Source organism: Dermacentor variabilis, chromosome 7 (genome assembly GCF_050947875.1).
Source record: "Dermacentor variabilis isolate Ectoservices chromosome 7, ASM5094787v1, whole genome shotgun sequence".
Classification (NCBI taxonomy): domain Eukaryota; kingdom Metazoa; phylum Arthropoda; class Arachnida; order Ixodida; family Ixodidae; genus Dermacentor; species Dermacentor variabilis.
The window spans coordinates 146,952,500-146,975,803 of NC_134574.1; the positions used below are offsets into that span (position 1 = coordinate 146,952,500).

Here is a 23,304-nt window from a genome sequence, read left to right on the forward strand (position 1 = left end):
CGCAGGGCCGGAAGCGTCGGAGGGAACGCTGGCGACGGCCCCGTTATCGTCAACAACGACGAGCTTGTTCTCCACGAAAGGAGCCGAAACGTCGACTTCGTCAACAAGAAGCCGGAGTAGCTCAGTTTCAACGACGCTGACTTCCACTGCCCCGGCTGAAGAACCATCAGGGGTACGTGTGAACGACGCCGCGAATGGTCCTCTAACAGGCGGTCAAAGACACCCTGATGGTTAGAGATGTCTCCCCCTACCGAGCCTTTCGGCGATTGAGTTCGGATGTTTTGTGTGTTTCAGCCTTGTTTTCGCACACTGTACGCTCTTAAGATATTCCTTATGAATACGTTCCTGGGATTTGCATAATAATTTAAAGAAGTAACCGTGCTTTCCTCATGTGGGAGCCGTGCCTATGCATCGCTGTGTTTGTCGGTACCAAGGAGTCTCGCTAGGACTCTTCAGCGTTTCTCATCAGCAAATTGGAAAAGATCCAGAATCGGGGAGTCAGTTTTGAAAAGCTATGAGTCAGGCAACCAAACCTATTCTCGCTCCAGTCAGTAGAACTTTGCCTCTTAAAGGCAACAAAGCTAATCAAGATCTCTTCAGCAGTGTATAATGAGAGCGCTTCGGCGTTTCCCGTGTACTTTAATCGGGAAGTTGTCGTTGAACTAAACTATCTTTTCCTTTGCTGTCTTACTCTTGCCAGCTTACTCTGCCCAAATGTCGTCTAAAATGCAAGTTCATAAGCTTTTCGCGGGCTGTGTGTGCTTAAAGGGAAGCTGAAACACTTTTCGAAAAAAATGAGTTCTCTGCGGCATTCTACAGTTTTGAGTCCCCTGAACACGAATATCTGGTTCAAAAAGGGCAGAAACAAACGCAAGCGGCTGTTTTTCCAAGAAAACGCGCACCAGCGCCTCAGGGCATCGCGCGAACGCCGCCGTTGCCCGTGATTGGTCGGGGCCGCTGTGACGTCGTTGGCGGTTGTCGCCGGTCGGCGCCGCCGCATGTCTCCGTTTCAGAGCGTAGCACCATTCGTTTCTCTCTAGTAGCACGCGGTTCTGCTGTTCTGGCTTCCCGGTCGGCGCCGCCGCATGTCTCCGTTTCAGAGCGTAGCACCATTCGTTTCTCTCTAGTAGCACGCGGTTCTGCTGTTCTGGCTTCATAGCTGAGTTGCAAGATGGAACGTTCTCGCTGTCTCCGACAGCTTGTATTGTCCCCGTACATGTTTGAACCCACAGCCGATACGGAAAACGATGGCGGCAACAGAGTGAACGACGATATTGAGTGTGCCAACAGCGAGAGCGATGTGTGCACCTTCTCGCGCGCTGGAAATCTTAGCTGGTACATATGTTTTTTTTTTTTTTCATGTAGCTACACGTTGCAATGACGGGAGAAAAAATGCGCTAAAGTGTCACTGGGAACATGCTGCTGGAAGAGTGCCGAAGCACTAACTTCTCATTAGATTTACAAGGGTGCAATTCCGCGATGTCAAGCACCTTGCCGCTGCTTGTCTAAAGTCCCGTGGTTTTTTCAGCGTTGATACACGATCGCGAACATAAGTGCCGCGTTTCAAAGCGCGCACATGCAGTGCTGTGAGGTACAGTCATGGAAGTTGCTTATCTTACACATCCAGAGATGACCAGAGGTATTATATGTTCAATATTCATACTATGGTTCGACGACTTTGCGAGTGTGGCTCGATCAAGAATCGGTATGCGTGCTCCATGCTAGTGTTGACATAAAGATATTAGGCAGTTTTAGCACCGCCGTGTGGTAAACACGATAACTGAACCGTACGTCGAATGTCACTATAGGCAAGCCTACACTCCATTTGATACCTCAGGTGCATCGCTGTGGAAGCTACGCTCGAAGTCCGGTCACCAAAATTTGTTACTGCGCGCGTTTCCGTCTATGCTTCGCAGCGTGCCAGCGGCGTTTGCTCGCGCGAGCATGCACGTGAAGCTGCCACGACGGGCTGCAATTAAAAAATACCGAAAAGAAAATTTCTTTAAAAGAACGTGTTAGCAGCCGTATAAGTACACGGATGGTTTCTATGGGTAAATTCTTTTTTTATTTTCATTCCGAACTGAGCTTATATATGGAAAGCTTTCTGAAAAATCGGGTCAAGAAACACCGAACTTCTTCTAAGTGCGAACGCAGCCACTGCAAGAAGTATCTCAAGCCTCCACAGCGTTGCACCTGATGTATGAAACGGAGTATAGCAACGCTAGCAACAACGCGTTTTCGCGCATTTGTCGTAAGGCTATCCGGCTACGCTAAAACTGTGTTACCAGACGTTAATGGCTGCAAATGTTTGTATTTCTCCAGTGCATCAATGCGGCCCTAATCACGCTTTCATTAAACTGGGTGCACCTGCATGTGGTGCGTATTGATGGAAGATGAAGAGAACTGCTTGCGCTGCCAGGAGGTGCAAGAGATTAGGAAAAAACAGAAGCGCACGCAGTGCGTAACAAGTTCAAGACAATTCAGGACTGTGTGCCTCAGCAGGGCAGTACTGGAAGTGGCACTTGCCCAGAAAGGAGTCGAACCGGCTGGACAAGGCAAGAAGTTTACACACAGGTGTGAAAATGATATAGCCAATGGAAAAAGAGTGATGCGGAACAACGCGGAACAACGCCGGGCTTCAGTCGCGCCGATTTAATTGGAATACCGATTGCCCGCATCTTTGTCAAGCTCCGATGATAGTCACTGTCGCGGAAATGGTCCGAGCACAGCACAGTTGATTTCGTCGGCACGAACTTATCTCTCCTCACCGCACGTACCCACTGCGCTGCAAGCTTCTTTTCCTTCGGAAATTTGTGAAACACCACATCGTCTCACCCGCCTGTGTTCGCGCAGCCGAATGCCGCACAGAACGAGGGCATGTTGGCCGCCCTTGGCTGTAGGCACTCACGCAGCACAGAAGGAAAGAACAGTTTACGAAAATCGCAAAACAAACGTGAGCGGCGGCGGCAGATCTCTCGTAGCGTCGTTCAGTAAAGCGCAGGACGGAAAGAGGCATGCCAGCACGTTAGCACGCCGGTCCGCAGCTCGGTTGGCTCGGTCTCCGCCCATGACGTCCTCTCGCCGGTTCTCTCCTCTGCCAACGTCCTCACCCGGCGCTCCGGGAAGCGATGGGGGCGTGTCCGCGCGGGTGATTTAGAAAGCGATTTCCGCCCGTTATATTAACAAAATGAAAAAAAAAATTTCGGAACCGTAAATTATTAGGTCTGTTCTTCCCAATCTCAGCAATTCATAGAAATTGAAAACCGTTTCAGCTTCCCTTTAACAGACGCGGCGACCCCGGCGCAGGTTCCAGGCACCACCGCAGGCGCTTTCACCGGCGTTTCGGTCGCGATTCGAACGCACGATCCAGAGACGGCCAGGCAAGAGAAGAGGGCGCGAAACAGGGTGCTAGTCCTGGCCTGGTTCTGGGGCATGCTGCCCGGTGTCCTGGCGGGTGCGGCGCTTACCTACTCCCTCTGGCCCGTCGGCACGCCGGTCACCAAGGTACTGTCGCAAAATTTGGGTACGGGCTAGTTGGTATTCCATTGTTTCAAACATCACTTACAGCGCATACAGGGACAAGGGACCAAAAGAACGACGAAGACAAGCGCTTACTTCTCCTTAGGCGTTCATCTTAGGCGGCGGTCATGGTTCCTTTGAATTTTGAATGCACACTCATGTCGGTTTGATGCTTTGTGGGGAGCGCTTTTGTCTCGTTGTCTCAGCATATATGCGTGTCACTCAACATAAAAATCAGTTGGAAGTCAGCGCTTGTCTTCGTCGTTCTTTTGGTCCCTTGCCCCTGTATGCGCTGTAAGTGATGTTTGAAACGAACGTACTCTCACCGGCCGTTTAACTAAAAGTGACCTTGGTTGTAAACCGATCCGCACCGATGTACCGGAATCGTTGCAGATCTCGTATCTCCGGAAATACTGCGTTATACGTCTTCGCGGAAACATTTTTATTCAAGGTCAACTGCAAATAAGTTTCACTTTGATTTATTCGGTTAAAAAATTACTGATTAAAGTTTGAGGTTTTTACGTCTCCAAACCGTGATCTGATTATGAGGCGCGCTGTGGCATAGGGTTATCAGTTACATCGTGTTTTCTGCCGCAAAAGCAACTCCAACTCACTCCACAGTGAAGACGCGCTTGGTATTTTGGAGGAAAAATTGCCACCCGTTCGTGCGCATTAGTTTCCCACTCCGTAGTAGTAGCATAAACTTTCTCTTAGGGGCTTGGGGCGGTGGGTAGGCCCATCGGGCCAGGGCTTCGCTGGTCTATATGCAGCTCGCTGGGCTTTATCCAGATGAGCTCTCCGGTTCTCCAGACCTTCGCTGGCACGGCGAACCTCCCGCTGCCTGTTCCTTGACATTCACGCCGTAATGGACGAATTTGAATTTGGAGGCCGCAGTTTACACGTCCCCGTTACGCGAAGATACCCACGTAACGTGCAGGTATCCCCCACACAGTGCGTGGTGTATCTTACTAAATATTTGGAGGAGCGGATGCGCGTTAGTCTGCGTGCGGTGCCAGTCCCTGGCCTGTTGCCCCGTAAGGTCGGCGTGGGCAAATTTATTGGGATTTGCGAACTATTATTTTTCAACGTTATATAGGCGAAGCAATGTAATGACAGACGTAATGGCGGACGACAGCACGCTATTAGTAAGTCGTCAAACGGCAGCAAGTTGTGATCACCTGACCTGTTTGAGCGTTGTTGTTGCTCTTTCAGCTCGCATTGAACAGTTTAGCATCACGAGCGCTTGAACAAAAAAAGTACTACCTATCAGCGTGGGCAGGGCCTACTGCTAACATGCAACACAGCCGTGGTTGCATAAAACAGGCCAGATCACCGACCAGCTCTGTGACCGTCGCGATGGGATACCGCATTTGTCGCAACTACGGCGCAATCGCAGTATCCACGCGAGCACTAAAAGCACATCAGTCTGTTGAAGTCACGGAGGAACACGACTTGCCGGACACCGGCTGAAACCTTTAAGGATCTTCCAAGGGCATTGCAGCTGTCCTAGACAACGGTGCTTGCCCGCTGGTAAATTCGGGTGGTCGATCCGGTTCTCCGAATACAATGGCAAGGCACTCCACAGGTTCGTGTCAGAGAGAGCATGTGTCACTTGATCCAGGCAGAAAGCTGGGCTAGTTAGTGTGTCATCATTAATTAAAGGACTAGCGCAAATAACAGGGACAAAGACAGAGAAGACGACAGGAAGAGCGCTAAACATCAACTGATGTTTTACTGCGAGAGAAGGCACATTTATACATTTCGGTAGTGCATGCGCACACAGGGTTAAAACAGTACAGGCACAATCTAATCAAAATTATCATAATTATTATAATCAAACACTGGTAGATTCATTATCGGGGGGGGGGCGGCCATTTGGCCAAGCATTGTAAGCGGTGCGGGTGCCTGCCTGCGTTTGATGCCGCGCGTGTGCTTGGTAGGGGAGGCGCGAGGTGGGGGCGAGAGATTTATGAGGCATATCACATTGACAGGGAAGGCGATAACTGTGTCAGCACGACATCACTTGCCTTGTCCAAAAAAGAAAAAAAATGTACTTACGAAATAGTTCGTCACATTTCTGATTAGATTGCGCCTGTACTTATTTAACCCTGTGTGCGCATGCACGACCGAAATGTATATATGTACCTTCTCTCGCAGTAAAGCCTCAGCTGATGTTTAGCGCTCGTCCTGCCGTCTTCTCTGTCTGTGTCCCTTGTTATTTAATAATAATAATATTTGGGGTTTTACGTGCCAAAACCACTTTCTGATTATGAGGCACGCCGTAGTGGAGGACTCCGGAAATTTTGACCACCTGGGGTTCTTTAACGTGCGCCTAAATCTAAGCACACGGGTGTTTTCGCATTTCGCCCCCATCGAAATGCGGCCGCCGTGGCCGGGATTCGATCCCGCGACCTCGTGCTCAGCAGCCCAACACCATAGCCACTGAGCAACCACGGCGGGTTCCCTTGTTATTTGCGCTAGTCCTTCAATTAATGGTCACTTGATCCGTGGGTCACTTTCCGGAGAGGTGAGAAGAAAGAACCTTCCCAAGGCGTCGAGCGAAGTGCATGAGCCTTCCAGTTGCTCTGCTGCTTGAATGCATAAAAGAGCGTGTTGTTAAAAAAGAAAAGTGGAACGACAGTACACTCTTACGGCTAGCTTGATGTCGCATTCGTGTCCAAACTGGCGTCATTCTAGAAGTTCATTCCAAGTGGATATACAGAGTGTTCCGGCTAACTTTAGCCAGAGTTATAAAAAATATATATATGCGAATGCCACGTAGCTGGACCGAACCAAGGTAAGGTTGTTTGCCGTCGCTGAGGGATACTCAAATTATTATTTTTTTTTCACTCCGCCTAATTACATACTTACGTTAATGAAATAATCAACTTCTCAAGTATTTCATTTACGCGAAAAGTGTCAATGAGAAAATTCTAGAGCGACATGAACAACTCCTCGTACAGCTTTCTGTTGCTTAATACGTGCTACGTAAAAGCGTTTTGCAGCGATTGAAAGGAGCCCGAAAATGTACGCAAAATTGCCGCGCGACTGGCCGCTCGAGGCACTTGTCCGACAGGTCCTCCTTAATTCAGGATTCTCGAAAACGGATGAACAATCGTCGCCACCTGTGTGACTGTGGAAGGCCCTTTCCCAAAAGTGTGCTGCAGACAGGGAACTATGTCTCTTCGGTTTAAGTTTAAACACTTAGGTATGACATTTTAGATGATGTGCTTAAGCTTCTCACAACAGGAAGAGGTAAGTCATATGGGTCTGTAATCGACAAAGAATCGCCATCTTCAATTACAGGAGCGACGCTTGCCGTTCGCTCGTCAGATGGAAGTTTAGCAGTGGAAATAGATTCGCGAAATATGATTACAATATCGTGATTTAAATATATGTATATACATACAGATCGCTATTTCTTTTAAACAGCGGGAAAGCTAGCGTAGCCTCTATGTTTACCATTCCGAATTCTTCCTCCAGTCAACGGAAAAAAGCCCAGATTCACCAGGCGCCACGACCCCTACGCAGTCACCGGTGACTGTGCTGTCCCCGGTGTCCACGACACCGACCGCAGCTACGGTTCCGGTCACGCCAGCACCGCCAACCGTTCCACCGCCGACGGTACCGACCCCTACCATTGCGTTGACCATACCAACAGAACCCACCACCCCAAGTCCACCAACCGTGCTCTCGATACCGGCCATGCGCACAACACCGACAGTACTCACGGTACCCACGATGCCCACAATGTCCACGGTACCCACAGTGTCCACGGTGCCCACAGTGTCCACGGTGCCCACAGTGTCCACGGTGCCCACAGTGTCCACGATGCCCACAGTGTCCACGGTGTCCACAGTGCCCACGGTGTCCACGGTGTCCACAGTGCCCACGGTGTCCACAGTGTCCACAGTGCCCACGGTGTCCACAGTGTCCACAGCGTCCACAGTGTCCACAGTGTCCACGGTGCCCACCAAACCGACGGTTCCTGTCCCACAACCGACGGCTCCGCGAGCAACAATCTATCCGGGTGGACCTCGATTGGCAGCAGAGTACTTGAACGTGTCACTCAACTGGACTCTGTCGCCATGCGAGGACTTCTACGGCTTCGTGTGCGGTAGCTTCAGAGGGCCTTACACAAGCGTCTTATCAAATGTAAGTGATCTCCGCATTGCCAATCTGCCCTCGTCCCTTAACCACTTCTCGCGATCTCAGGTGTTCCCTGTAGCCAGCAGAAGAACAAATTAATTGGACGTCGATCAACAGAGAGCTTCAGCTCCTCTGATATTTAAGGCCATTTACAGAGCACCCACCGGAGTGCGACGATATACCGCCGTACCGGAAACGTAGAAGTGAACAGCCGTGCTTGTGACGACACCTAGCGGCTCCTGTTTTACCACAGGACATAGAGCTATTATCGACAGCGACAATATCGGCAACATCGGTACATCGTTCCAATGTTTTATTGCGACATCAATTCTAAGACGACGACGGCGCATTTCCGCCGTCGCCATCCATGATACCACTATCCGTGTACGACAAACTTTTTATGAAATACTTTGTGATGTGTGCGCCTTTTCGATCGTCTTTCGCCTTTCGTATGTTTTAGAATATCCTCACTAGCCAAATTGGCTAAGCCTCCAAATGCGTGATCACAATATTGTAGCGTTTATCTTTACGAATAAAAATGTTTCATTAAAAAAAGTCATTCCGTTTTCTATTGAACTGACCTTCCGTTCGGTTTCATGAAAATTGTCCTTTTCATAATTGTGCTTTCAGATTTAATACCTTTGTTTGCTCCTAATGGGCTCAGCTCTCCCTTTTTATAATTTACCTCCTTTTATTCGCTTATCCTATAGCTTTTCTTGAATCTGTACGTGCGACAGCACGCCGATCGTTAGGGTTGTTTTAGGGCGCGGCAATTGACTGATTAATGTAGAAGTAGTAGTAGTAGTAGTAGTAGTAGTAGTAGTAGTAGTAGTAGTAGTAGTAGTAGTAGTAGTAGTAGTATTCGTTATTGTTTGCTGCTGTGTTCGGCTTCAGCTGTTCCCATTCGCGCAGGTCGGGGTGTTCATAAAAAGCGCGAGCAAAGCCCTGCTCCTGACCATCGACGTGCCTCCAAGGAATCAGACCTCCATAGAAAAAGCGGCCGGTCTCTTCCAAGCTTGCGTACGACTTGCGTACAACGGTACTGCCAGTGAGGTACGAGGCATTTCTTGATAGCCTCCCCCTGTACGTAAAGACATACAGCGCAAAGCCAACCCGCCGTGGTTGCTCAGTGGCTATGGTGTTGGGCTGCTGAGCACGAGGTCGCGGGATCGAATCCCGGCCACGGCGGCCGCATTTCGATGGGGGCGAAATGCGAAAACACCCGTGTGCTTAGATTTAGGTGCACGTTAAAGAACCCCAGGTGGTCAAAATTTCCGGAGTCCTCCACTACGGCGTGCCTCATAATCAGAAAGTAGTTTTGGCACGTAAAACCCCAAATATTATTAGCGCAAAGCCTTCAGGTTCGCAAAAAAGAAAAAATGTTCAGCGCGAAAAACGGCAAACCTCGAAAAAGGAACTACAACATGCGCCCGCGCGAACTTCTTGTTCAATGCGCGTGAAACTCCCGCTTCACATGTTCTACATACAGTTTTTTTAGCTCTGTGATCAAAGCACAATCGAATTGGCCCAATTTATTCCCTTCACCTCAACCCCGTCCCCAAAATATTCGCACTTCCGAACGAAAGGCGAACAACCGATTGCGATAGCAAATTAGTAGATAGCTGTACGAATTAAGGATAGTAGCTTTATCGACCGTATGAACTTGTAAACTTGAACTTACAAATTGAATTAACAACGATATAATACGTAAGCGTGGCTCAACGAGGACGTAGAAGCAAACAAACGCACAGAGACAGTGTTGTCTTTGTGTGTCTGCTTCTTTATATGTCCTTCTTCAGTCGCGCTTGCACATTCTATCATGGATTCAAACCAACTAGCCAGCCGGTGTGTTCTAATTAACCAGCACGGTGCAACGCGCGCACAGGTAAACATCAACACATCTCGCTCGATGAGCGCGGAAACCCGCAGTCAAAATTCCGGAGCGAGGAATCGCGGCGGCGGCGGCGAGCGAATTGACCTTCGTGCGTCTCTCGCTTCAACGCGAACGAAACGTCGAAAGCACAGCGCATACGAAGCTATCAGCCCTACGGGCACTCTGCAAACATCGCAGATTCCTTTGAAGATGAGGCCCCCCGCGTGCGCGCACTTCAGCCGCGTCGCAGATCGCTTTCAAGACACACGAGCGCCGGCAACGCGTCTACTACGGCGTCCGCCAACCGCGTGCGCGACGCCGTAGTAAACGCCGCGGTTGTCTCCACTCCGTACGGAGCGGCGGGCGAGGAGGACATCAAGGCACCCCAGCAGTAGCAGCACCGCCTAGAGGCAGTGGCCAGAGTAGCCGGAGTAGAACGCCCCTCCTCCCTTGCCTGACCCCCCTGCCTCGCGCGCCACAGGAGAGGGCACGCACCCGGGCCGCGTTCCTCGCTCGCGCACGCGAGATTGAACCCCGTTCGCCGGCTCACGCTCACACGCTTTTCCTTATACAGAACTTCACGGCAACGCCGACGGCGACGACAGAAATGCGCCTGCGGGGTCCATATAATTGCAATAAAATTTGGAGGACGCTTCAACTTCGCCTTTAAGAGCGGAACGGGATAGCATTCAAAGGTCCCTGCCTGCTTTTCGTGCTTCCCGGCAGCTGCCGCTTACCGTAACGTTTACCAGGAAACGCTCGCGGTGAACGCTACGCACGAAGGAAAGCTGTCTGGTAGAAACGCAAGCTCTCGCTTGGGTCGATCTCCTGTTATTGTTTCGTACTTTTAATATTGCAGGCTGAGAAGAGCTGACATAAGTGATATGCGCCGTCGGTGCTTTTGTTTTTTCAATTACGCTTGTTTCTGGGCTGCACCTCAAAAGTTCGAGGAATAACTTTGTGAAGAATGAAAGACGAGCTATGTGCAACTTTGGTGGTAGAAGAGTGGCTGGGTATGCTTGGCTCGGAATTTGGTTCAAACTTATTTCTCCTGAAGCGACGACCTACGCTGGACGTGGGATGCCAGGCGGCGACGCTGGATTTTCTGCGACACGCTACCTTAACGCTACTGCGTTATAAGCCGCTGAGAAATTACTATCCAAATAAACCTATATGCATCCATCACCCACGCATAAAGCGCCCTCAGTACAGCCCTATCCACGTTCAACTCTAAGAGCATATTTTAGCACCATACTTCGCGAATAGTGTGGCGATAGAGAGCTTTCGGGAGGCGTGATACGTGATGGTAAAGGGGGACTGCACATATGAGCGCTATACCACTCACTACCACGGCAGGTTAACTTCGATGTCGTGACAAAAAATGGCAGCGCCCAGGCCAACACAGATCCGAATTCACCTTTGCTACTTTCTCCTAGCTATTGCATGATACAGACGATAGAATCAGCCATCGCTTAGTGACGCTCTGTTATCGTTATTAGGATCAACTGTTCGTTTTGACGCTGCTATAGGCATACATAGACACGAAACTGAGCCAGGAAGGTGTTTTAAAATCTACCTAGCAGATGGCACCACAGCATTCGCATTCGTGATAAATTAGTGACGCGAAACTCACTAAAAGCCCCATTCTAAATCACTGAATCACTAATTCGATTCAACCCTCGAGCACGGCACACGACGATGGCACAGCCTGCACCCGAAAACGTTCATCTCGGGTAACCTCTGCGGCGGTTCCGGAGAGAAGCGTAGAGGTATATGCGCAGAGAGCTTGTACAATATCGCGGTCAGACATCACGTATCACACAAAGCTAAAACTCCGTATACGGCCACGGAAAGTTGTCCTCGTAAGTAACGAGATTCGCTCTAAAGTGGCAATGGGAAGTGTGTGTGCCCCTGCTCGTTGAGTCAGAAGACGCCTTTGGATACAACTTTTCTGGCACGCAGGCGGCTGCGCTGAGGTCGTTTCTTAAACCAATCGGCCTCGATGTCTCCAACATGGCTCCCGACCCGAAGTTCATCGTCCTAGAGAAGATGGCACAGTTGTCCATGGAATACGGCTTCCCGAGTCTCGTCCAGTTTAGCTTTATCCGAAGACCGACCCGCAGCAAGAAACTCTTAGATGTAAGCTCTTATCGTATTTACTCTTGCACGACCCGTACTTAATTTGCCAAATTTTTTTGCTCAGTCCGGGCCTTCCAAGAGGCAGGCTTCTTACAGCATCACTGAAGACTCGAAATGCATTCTAAAACTGCTATGCGAAGTAATCCAACTACTGGCGGCCGTTCACGGATACGTTTATAGTCGCCGACCGATTTTTCGGACACGGGCATTGCCGCGAGAATGTCCGAATAATTCGGAGTCCGAAAAATCGAACGGCATGCGACGGTAAAACGAATTTCGTTTGTACTTTAGACCGCCATACACAGCAGAAAAAAACAGTTTACGGACTCTTGCTCAGCGGTGCGCTCCATTAAAATGAAAGTTTACGTGAGATTTCGCGATGGCCGCGACCATGCAAGCGTTTGGCGCTCACCCATCGCGCCGCGACGTGCGACGTGCGTCCATCGCACGGCGTCCATCCAACGTGCGTCCATCCCACGTGCGTCCATCCCACGTGCGTCCATCCAACGTGCGTCGATCCGATGTGCGTCGATACCACGTACATCGATCCGATGTGCGTCGACCCGATGTGCGTCGATCCTGACGACCCGTGCGTCATGGGCCGTTGCGAAGTGCAGGTACCATACCCGGCCTTGATTGTCGCCGCTGTCGGTTTAGGCGGCGCTGCGAAAGATCACTATAAAGGTTTGCTGACTTTATTGATCACACGTGGAGCTCACGCCGTTCCGTCCGTAAGCGCACAGACGCACTTGATAGGCGTTCACGGCCATTTGCGACCCGATCGCTTGAGGACCAAAAACGCCACAAAAGTGGCCATCAGTCCAGCCCATGCTCTCACGCCCGATCGTCCACGTGGTCTTATGGTAAAAAGATGGAGGACGCTTAAGCTTCGCCATTAAGAGTGGAACGCGATAGCATTCAAAGATCCCTGACTGCTTCTCACGTTTCCCGGAAACTGGAGCGCATGTAACCGTAACGTTTACGGGAAACGCTGGCTGCGAACGCTTTTCACGAAGCGGGCTTTCTGGTAGAAATGCACCTTCTTGCGTGAGCTGCAATGCGGCAGAGGCGACCGCCATGTGGAGGTATTGCGAGGAACTGGGCGCGCCGCTCCGTGGCCCCTGAGATACTCACGCGCCGGCGCGCGCAAATGGCAGACGCCGTGGCTGGTCTATTAATGGTAAGAACGCTGGAAAAGGCGTTCCTTTGAGTTTTCGCGTAACAGGATTATGTTTTCTCGTATAGTCAAATTACAAGCCGACGGGATCATATCTGTAGGTTGTGTTTAAGTGGTACTTTACGATTTTGCTGCGTATGTTAGCTTGAGAAATTGAGTTGGTTCAGTAGCTTCCCTGCGCCACAGGAAGGGCCTGGGTATTGGTTGTTCGAAAATATTGTGCCGAAATGGCGTCGACGCTGGACACCGACATCGGACTTTCTGCGACAGAGGGTTCTTAACGCTATCGCTCAAACATTTGAAGGGTGAACTGCCCGATTCGGAGTCGGCCACAGAAGTTGCGATTTTATGGCAAATTCAGGTTACACTACTGAAAATACCATCGCCGGCAGACCAACTATAGTGCCATCCGTAGTGGCCTGCTAACTGTCTGTTAATGGAAAAAGAAGGGGAAAAATTGGTAGGACCGGATCCGCTAGAGGCATAGGTTACACACGGTAGATAACAGACCTCCATATGTACGTATAAAACACAAGGTATGTGTACACACAGAGGTTTTAACGAAGAGAGAAAACTTAATTAGTTCAAGCAGTCTAAGTTACCATTTGTAGATGCCCCGTTTTGAAGGGGATGCCAATAAATCATCAACATCACCATCCCGAATCGGGCCTTTAAATTAAGAAAAGTGCAGAGCAAGATTATACATTCAGGAAACACCCCGTAGTGCGGACGAAAAGAAATGGGCGGCTAGAGTGCGCAAGTATGTGCTGGTCGCAGTGAAGTAAACTCTTAACATGTGTGTGTGTGTGTGTGTGTGTGTGTGTGTGTGTGTGTGTGTGTGTGTGTGTGTGTGTGTGTGTGTGTGTGTGTGTGTGTGTGTGTTGTGCGCTAAGTGCTAAGTGTGAAGTGAATTAGCTATGCACTGACGCCGTCGGCGTCGCCGTGCCGTCCCGCTGACAGTGCATGTGCGGCTATAGCGCGCGCGACCTGGTTGAACGGTCTCCAGAGACGCGGGGCGAATTTGGATGCCAAAATGACGAAGACAAGAGCACCCGCCCTCAATCCTACGCTCAATGGTGCATAGCAAAGGCAGTGTTTTCGCGGGCTTCTTCTAGCTGAGAATGAAGGTGCAGTCGAGTGCCTCTGCAACGAAACACGCCTTTAGAACGAAATGGCATGTATGACGCAGCAGCAGATTCTGTCCCGGTTCTATTGTAGGCTCCGAGGTTCGTGACCTTTACAACGAAGCGCCCTGCATAACGAATAATCTTATAGGCTGCCAGTACTTTGATATAAAGACATTCGACTATATTAGTCGCAGAAGGGGTTCGTTGCCGAAATTCGACTCTGCGCGTATACCTCGTTGTTCTGGGGCTCTGTGAAGCATATATATATATATATATATATATATATATAATGTTCCGATTTTTTTCTGCAAGGTCCACGGCTGAGGGGTGCGTACGTCACTGAAATCTGCAGTGCGTCTGTTGTCCTATAATAGTGCGCCATTTTTCCTTGCTGGCTCGTAAAAGCTTCGCGTACATTAATCCCCACAGTGCGTGGGGCACAATTTTTTTCTTACAATGGTAATCTTTCTCTCCCTCCCTCTCTCTCGGTGGCTTTGGCAGATGAAGATATTCGACGGCGACAAGGACTGGATACGGACTTCGCACCAAAAACACAGTGGCCCCGGTGCTTTGGCAGCGTACTACGAGAAGTACCTGAAGTTCTACGATTCGAACCGGAACTTCACGGCTCTCACCAGCCGCATCATCGCAGCCGAAAAGGCCTGTGCGTACACGTGTTCTCTCAGTCGATAGAGCAATCGATGGCTAGAAGGTTGATTTCGACGGTCGCAGGAAGCATGCTAAACGTTGCTCTTTAGGGCACTGTGTTTTCGCCTAAAGGAGTACTGGCATGACATTTTCGTGTATTAATCTTTTTTTCTTCTTGGCTTTGAATGAAGGTTGTAGAGGTGTAAACACTAACAAAATTCTCAGAGCACCCAAAGTAATTTAATCGCTTTTATACAAACACTTCTCTTTCGTTACTCACGAAGGAAGGAAGGAAGGAAATCAACACTATTCAAAGTCCTGCAGGTGACTCACCAGGTGACTGTGTCGTCACGTCATGAAGCAGAATGTGGTCACGTGGGAGCAGGATATTGCGGCATCATGGCGCTTCCTCCGGCTCGTTTTGTGCTACTGTAGTTGTGAGGGCCGATGTAGCAGCTTTGCAGACAAGTGAGCAAGCCGGAGTGAGTGTCGAAACTGCGCAATGTCCTGCCGCCAAGGTAATTGCATCTGCCTCATGACGTCGCGACAGAGTACAAACAAAACCGGAACTGGCTGCACAAAAGCTATATTTTTATTAAATTATGCAGGGCGCTCAGATGATTCCCATTACTTCTTCGCGGGTTTAGATGCAACTTTTTGCAACTTTTTTTCCTATATCCTCCACAAACTTGTATATCTATGGATATAAATTCCTTCATTCATAACCTTCCTTTAACGCAAATAAAAGTGGGTAGCCTAAAATTTACACGTCTCATATATTCTAAAATTTCGACCATGCGAACCTCGAACATAGAAAGACGGCACTTGGCAATTGCGAAGGTTTTGGAACACGTAAGATACTTTATTTCGATGATAACGTTGCCCTTGAAATGCCACACCTAGCGTCATTAATGCTATCGTGATGTCACGACAGGGATCCAAATGCAGTCGCGGCGGGAAAAGGAGCAAATCGGTGTATCACCACGCCATGACGCATTCACCTCTTCAACAGCCTAAACGAAACTCTGTGCTTGAAGCAAATATTAAATTATGTGACTTTGAAGAAAATTATGTAGAATATGTAATTTCACTACCCTTTTATTTCAGCAAGGATCGGCTTCTTTTTTTTTTTTGTAATCTTACAATTCTAGAGGAGCGATCACCTGAAAGCGGACATATCCTGCCAGTTAAAGTTTGTATGTGAACTAAATTACAATTCAATAAACAGTACGAGTTCGGCAACTCTGGCTTAATTCTTTAATTACAATGGATTGAAGTTAATTGAAACTAACCGTGCACTAATCGCGATCAAATGGTAGCCCTCGGACAAACTGGTTAAAAAAATTAGGGTGTCCAATAAAAAAAAAAAGAAGAAGACTCGAGTACTGGTTCAGCGCGCACCAATTTTGTTCCGGTTCAATCCCGGTACGGAGAAAAAAAAATTACAACGGTCCGCCCGTACTGAACAGGTTCGCGAACCGGTTCGGCACAGTAAACATTATCTTGCCCTTTGGCGACATGAAGCACAGTGCTATCGGCTTGTCCGCACAGGCGCATGCTCAAGAGTTGTCAGGAGGTAAAAGAAATGAGCTCTCTAGCACATGGGAGACCAACATCAATGTGTTTTTGCATAAATATCAATGAAAGTCTGATGTTGTACAGCCACAGCACCCATACACGCAAAAACGATTACCTGAGGAGCTTGGACCCGTCCGTCCTCCCTCTCCCTCTTTTCCTCGCTTCCCTGTATCGTCATCCACACTGACTACGGGAAAACCAACAGAAACTTATTGGGGTGTTCTAACGGCCAAATTTTCTAACTGCATAGAACACGAAGTATACGGGAAAAATTACCCTTGAATACCGAATCGAATACCGAATATTTGCACTCCCCCCCGCAAACAAAAAGCGAATGAAACAGTTCATCGCTTGTGCTCGGCAACAAGAAGCTTCTTTACATTAGTAGATACGGTCAGATCAGTTTCGCTGTGTCAGTGAACGCAATGAAAAAACAGGAACAGCACGTCCCAAATGCCTGCACTAGCGTGCAGTGTTAAAAAAAGGCTGAGTAGGGGCAATGTTATACAGTGGCGCGCATCACTGATAGGCTGCCTTACACGCAGCCTGCTTACGAACGTCTGGTGGTGCTGTGCGTAAGTGACCTCCTCCGGGTGTTCGTTGAGGAACTCGGTCGTATGCGCAACACCTGCAGTGCTGTTGAACCTGAATCGTTCAGACGAGTCTCAAATTTCCATGGTTCGTTCGCCCTGCAGACTACAAGAACTGCTGCTGGCCCTTATAGTAACCGTTATTTTGTTTTCTCTCTCTCTCTCTCTGTTTTAAGACAGGCTTGGGTTGGGTTCGGGCACGTTCTAGGAATATCGGTTCGGCTTCGTGTTCGGTTCCGGCTGGCATCCCGCGGTTCGAGTACGGTTTTCAGCTCGTGTTCGTGATCGGTTCGACACCTTGGTAAAATTGAAGCGCTACTTCAAAAGTTTCCGTCTAAAATACATAGTAAGGGGAAAATCATGTTGTTCCTAGTCTACAGCGCGCCAAACTTGACATGGGGCTTGTTGCGTTTAAAATAAAAAGTTAAAATATACTGACTGCCGAGAGCAGGATTTCGTTTTGACAGCCAATCTCGTTTGAATATGCTGCGAAAAAATGGAATGCTGATCAAAATAAAACTCGCATTGACAACTTTGACCGAGCAATAAGCAAGAATGGCGTTTCTCTGCAGGCTATAGGCATTTGAAGAGAACAAGATAGATATATATTATAACTTTGTAGACTAGGCATTTGAAGAGAACAAAATATATGTATTATAACTCTGCAGACTAATCATTTGAAGCGAATTATATAGATGCATTATACACCGATTTGAAGAACACAACAAAACTGTAAGTAATACTTTTGTGAAACCCTAGCAAACGTTGCAATAATTTTACACAAGCCGAGTAGGGTAAATCATATTTGTACGCTACTAGCACAAATGTATTTGTAAACTGCTTCAGTTTAACTTAAGAGGAAGCTTTAGCTCGGGCCCAACTCCGACGCGGTCTATTCAAATACATGTAAAAACGCAAAAACGTTTTTCTGAGGTAACCCCTGGACCGATTTTAATGAAATTTGTTGCATTTGATAGGGCAAGTGAAATTCTAGTGACTGTTGGTCGCGGAATTTCTATTTAGGTCCTGAATTTTGTTTAAAAAATTTTCAAAAATTCGAAAGTTTGAAAAATATAGAAGCACGAAGTTTATAAATTCTTAACTCTGCATCAAGAGCAGATATCGCGGTTCTATAAACGAGATCCATCAGATCATTGAAAGCGGACAAATTCGATACGTCATTTTACATTTTACGTGAATTTGTTACGTTGTTTACATTGGGTCCTGCAAAACCTATATTTCCATTTTACTATATTTTTTGACATTCATGTGTAACGTATCAATTTTGTCCGCTTTAGATGTGCTATTAGGTGCAATTCACGGAACTGTATTATCAATTTTCTTTGCTGAGTTACAGAGTTGTAAACTTGATAGTTTCGCTTTTTGAAAATTTTCGATTTCTGCCAATTTTTAATAAAAAATTGACAACCTAAATAAAAAATCAGAAACCAACAGTCACTAGATTTTAAGTTTTTCTTGTAAATGCAACAAATTGCGTCAAATTTGGTGCAGTGGTTGCAGAGAAAAACGAATTCTGCTTTTACATGTATGTAGATAGGAGCACCCGAGGTAAAGCTTCCTCTTAAACGCTTCTCACACGACAAATGTAATGTCATTTTCATTGAATAACAATAAGTGAACATAGGTTCATTTCCCAGTGTGCTGTCACACGGCGAAAACAAACGTAATCTGAAAATGATGATAACCTCCGGGAAAAAAAAAGTAACGAAATTTGCACACATCGCCTTTGTATATGTTCAACAATATCTTTTTATATTAAAAGAAATGCTTTAATATGTGTGTTTGGCCGTTTTAGACAATCGGTAGCAACTGCACAGCAGAAACGAAGTCGAGCCCCAAGTCAACTTAGCCCAGCCAAACGAAAAACAACTTGCCCGACGCCATAGATGTACTAAATGGTATTTGCATACTTTTGTGAAAACGTACGTTTCTGCTTCGGTCTACTGCACGCAATTTTTTCGCTTTGGGCACGAGATCCTAAACACACGAGTGCACCGAAGGACCGGACTGCCGGGACAAACATGGCCGACACCGGTGTCCAGCCGCTGAAGCGAGAGACTAGCTTTTTTGTCGAAACGTTGCGATCCACATGTGCGTTAATAAACTTGCACTTAATTAGTAAACAAACATTTTTTTTAATTACACGGATAAGAAAAAAACATGAGTTATTCCCGTCGAGACTATAGGCGTTCAGTCTCAAAGTGAACGCGAAAGAGCTTTGTGACCTCGTTTGGCGTAAAATGTCATATGACAACTTTTTTTCCCTTGTGACAGCAAGCAAATGACCGAATGTCATTCCTTGTAAATGAAATTAGATTTGCCGTGTTACAGGGGTACTACAGATATTTGCCTTTTTGTGAAAAAGAAAAGCTGCTACATGCAATAGATTTTATTCTTGACGCAAAGCCCCTCTCAAAAATCGGTGACAGAGTAGTATTAAGAGGCAGCATCGGTGAGTTTTGTAGAATATTACAGTAAGATTGCCAAAACTGCAATTTATTTTAAATCAGGACGGGAAGAAATAAACGTTTTTCTCCCTTCTACTGATGAGGGGAACTTGCAAAGCTATAAACGGAAAGATGGTAGCTGGCAACGCGTATATATCTTCAAGGTGTCGGTGCTTGTCGTGTGTGTGCTGGCGTCACTTCTTCCCGCCGGCGAACGCTTTATGTAATGACGTGGACAGCTTGCAAAAAACTGTCACATTAACTTGATTGGTATTTGCCTCGGATGTCGCGTCAAGGCTAAACCCCATGAGAGCGATTTTGTGCGCGACAGCGACGAGCGACGGATCTGGCCGTCGCTTGAACAGATCGCTCGGTCTTGTCGCGCGATCGCTCGGTTCTGCAAATCTAGAATTCGTCGCTCGTCGCCCGGAAGTGCTATGAGCGACTAGCCAATAGTAAGCAGCCGGAACTGGATGTACATTAGTGACGTACTGCCGGTTTGCACATGTGCTCGCTTCTCAGTATACAAACGGAACGAGCAAACTACCAAATTTTGGTATGTAAACAAAATAAACCTATTGCAAGACTTTCAGAAATATTTTATGTTGCTTTGTACAGCCAAACAAATCAACCTAAATAATTATAGCAAATGCCACGCCAGGTTTGGCGTTAACTCGATCCCCTAATACCGGCAACAGTGGAGAGCTGTCGCGCGAAGCGGTCGCTCGCTTGGAGTTTGACTTCTGGGCGACGCGCGAACGCGACAGCCATCTCCATCGCGTCGCTTGTCGCTGTCGCGCAAAAAATCGCTTGCATGGGGTTTACACTTTACGAGTTACGATGACGCGAAGACTGTCAGCGTTTAAAATTTCTGGCGTGGTATTGCGCGTGGTTTGTCAACCAACGTGTAGCTGATTCTTTATTGCCTGACCATTGACAAGAACATTACTGAAGTGTCCTGAGGAACGTGATTCGTCTCCCCAATCAAGTTGGTGGCTCCGCCAACGACGGGACCAGGAGGTGGTGACTCTCTGCGGTGTGGCGGACCCTCTCGACGGTCTGTGGTTGGTGCGCGAATTCCGAGCCCTCCAGCAAGGCGTCCCACTTGGACTTGAAGTTCGGAGCCCGAGTTGTACGGTGACGGCCAGAGCACGTGGTCGAAGCAGCAGCATGCGTAACCGCATTTGCAGCACGACTGCGGGAAGTTGGGGGGTGTATATCCAACTAATCATTCTGAGGGTGCAGGTACGATGTCGTATGTAAGAGCCTGAAAGTAACGGCCTGGGCCCCGTTCAGTTTCAGGCTGGGAGGGGGGGGGGGGGATTCATTGCGCGAGAAACCAGCTTTATTACGACCCTTCGTCAAGTGTACTACCGGACGTTGAGCCCCGCCTCTTCTTTCTCTCTCTTCATCCAGTTGGAGACTTCCTAGACTTACTTCTCCCGAATGACGCTGTCTCGGGAGTAACTCTGCCACTAGAGCGCCTGGGAATTTTCACGGAACCTACCATCCCTAGTGGTGCGTCGGGGCAACGTGTGCCAAGTTCTGCAGAATGTGCACACGAAACGAACGATACATATATACCCGCCTTGTCAACAGCCGCATTTTACCTGAACGAATGGCAGCCTATACGAAAGTTGCACGGCCATTTCATTCTAACGGTTCTCTAATGTGGGGCACAAACTTGGAGGTTGAAGAGGAAGCTTTAGCTCGAGGGCTGCTATCTAAATACATAGGAAAGAGGAAATTGTATTTTGTCGGCAATCACTGCAGTTTACTTGATGAGGTTAGTTACATTTAACAGAAAAAGTTAAAATCACGTGTCTGTTCCAAGCGGTATTCCTTCCGTTTTATTTGCGCCGTTGGTTGTTAAATAAAGTTCGTTGAAAATAGCGAAATTTATTAACACGACACTGTAATGTTTACAACTGTGCAGCTCAGCAATGGAAAATGACATCAAAATTCTAAAGAACAACAACATTTAAAAAGAAGCATATAAAGCGGAGAAAATTGGTGCAATATACATCCCCCTGAAGTGTGCCACTAATTTGTGAATAATATATTTCGAATACTCTTGTAAATATTGTAACAAATGCGTGTAAGCGGTATATTGTTATATCAAATTCGTCCGTTTTCGATGCTGTCACTGATGCAGTTTACAAAACAGCGATATCTCTTTTGGGTGCAGCGTTACAAATTTGACGTGCTTCTTTTTTTTTTTTTTTTACGGAAAAGCGTTTATCTATTACACGTACATTTATTTATACAGGAAACATCGTAGTTTGACCAGAGCTAACGTTTCCCCCAAACACAGTAGCTTGAGAAGATAAAGGGCGCGCAAAGAGCGCTAGAACAATAACAACAAAAAAAAATGCAGATCCGATGCACTGTGGGAGTCGATGTAAGCGAAGCTTTCTGCACTGTTTGCTTTGATTGGCAATAATTAGCGGTGATGTTGACGGCGAATCTTTAATTTCTTCAACGTTTAGTCCAACACGAGAGTAGTGGATTGATGTTAAATGTTATCTTGCGCGTGCCACTGATGTCTGTCTGCTAGTACACACAACACGCAGGGGGAGGTGTTCACTTGATGCGTTGTTGTGCGTCATAGTTCATAACCTCTCAGAGGGTCGAACATATTCATTGCCTACCATGGCATGTCTCGTCGTGGCGGGATTACTAAACTTTAATTGAATTATGGGGCCGTACGTCCAAAAACCATAATCGGATTATGAGGCACGCTGAAGTGGCGGACTACGGATTAATTTTGACTCCGTGGTGATCTATACAGTGTCCCTGAACGTAAGTGCTCGAGCGTTCTTCTTTTTTTTTTTTAATTTCGTCCCTCTTCGAAATGCGGCTGCACGCGGTCGGGATCAAATCCGAGACCTCGAGCAATCCCACAGCCACAAAAGCTATCCCGGCGGGCACAGAACTGTTCATTTGACGCGCGACTACTTCCGTAGCGTCACGTAGACCCTGCGGTGCGCTTTAATTAATGCGGCTCTGCTTCTGCACGCCCTGCCTAAATTGTCCGTTTGACATTCGCATGGTGTTTATTTTTCAGTAATAAGCAGAAACGGTGCCGTACCGTACCTTAAACTGAAACGTCTCTGTCGTGTGTGGTGGTAGAGCTTCCAATTCCCTTCTCAGGTTACCCTTCCCTATCTCCCCCCCCCCCCCCACCCTTGTATGGTAACTGCGAGCGAAGAGTGGCGAGTCGCTCGTTTCGCGACTGCGTCGGTTCTACCCATTCTCTGCCTTCTCCCACCTCTCCCCCTTCTTCCCTACGATTCTATTGGCAATCATTTGTTGTCTCTTGTCTCTTCAATTTATCTTCATCTTGTCACGAAAGTAATGACGGCCTTGCGGTCGCTGCTATGCACCGCCAAACCCTCTTTTACGACGACGCTCTATACACGCAAGTGTTGTCGACTCAGCTGCGACGGAGCGCTGTTAAGACGCAGGTGGCCGTTAAGCCGAGCCCCGACGCGAGCGACGATGATGTGTGTTGACCGCAGCGTGCAGTCGAGAGCAGTGCACGAAACAAAACACGTTTGTAACCTGCGACTGAGTTTACTTCCGAGTTCATTAGCGGAACGAGACTCGGAAGGAATAGAGTTTTATTCTAGCGGACAAACATGGAGCTGTCCCGTTTTCCCTCCCGTAGATCGAAGTCCGTCTATTGACAGCATACGGGAATTCCACAATATATACAGCTTCCACTGTGAACCACGCAACTAATAAAAAGTAAATGACAGAGTCGTCTTAGCGGTTAATTGTCGTGTAATTTCTTTCGGTATAGTTTCGATAAACCAAGATTTGCAGCCGTTTTCTGTAACCATACTCTCTCCGTAGATGTTCATGTATTGACAGCAGACGGACATTCTGTAACGTTTAAAACTACACTCTGAACTAATTATGACAAGTAAATGAAACTCGGCGAAATCGTAGAGTCGTCCTAGCGGCCAATTTCAGTATTTCTTTTTCCACGATACCTACGTTAGACTGAAAGCTACAGAGCATTCGCGAGAAA

General features: G+C 47.8%; 1 protein-coding gene across 1 annotated transcript in view; it reads left to right on the forward strand.

Annotated features, from left to right (window-relative positions):
- LOC142588882 (uncharacterized) overlaps window positions 1-23,304 on the forward strand; it is a 34,465-nt gene continuing 11,161 nt past the window's right edge. The window contains exons 1-5 of the mRNA XM_075700699.1: window positions 1-172; window positions 3,307-3,504; window positions 7,003-7,674; window positions 8,581-8,721; window positions 14,486-14,648. Coding sequence (XP_075556814.1) covers window positions 3,433-3,504; window positions 7,003-7,674; window positions 8,581-8,721; window positions 14,486-14,648 — 1,048 coding nt within the window. The 5' untranslated portion in view covers window positions 1-172; window positions 3,307-3,432. The remainder of the gene's footprint in view (window positions 173-3,306; window positions 3,505-7,002; window positions 7,675-8,580; window positions 8,722-14,485; window positions 14,649-23,304) is intronic.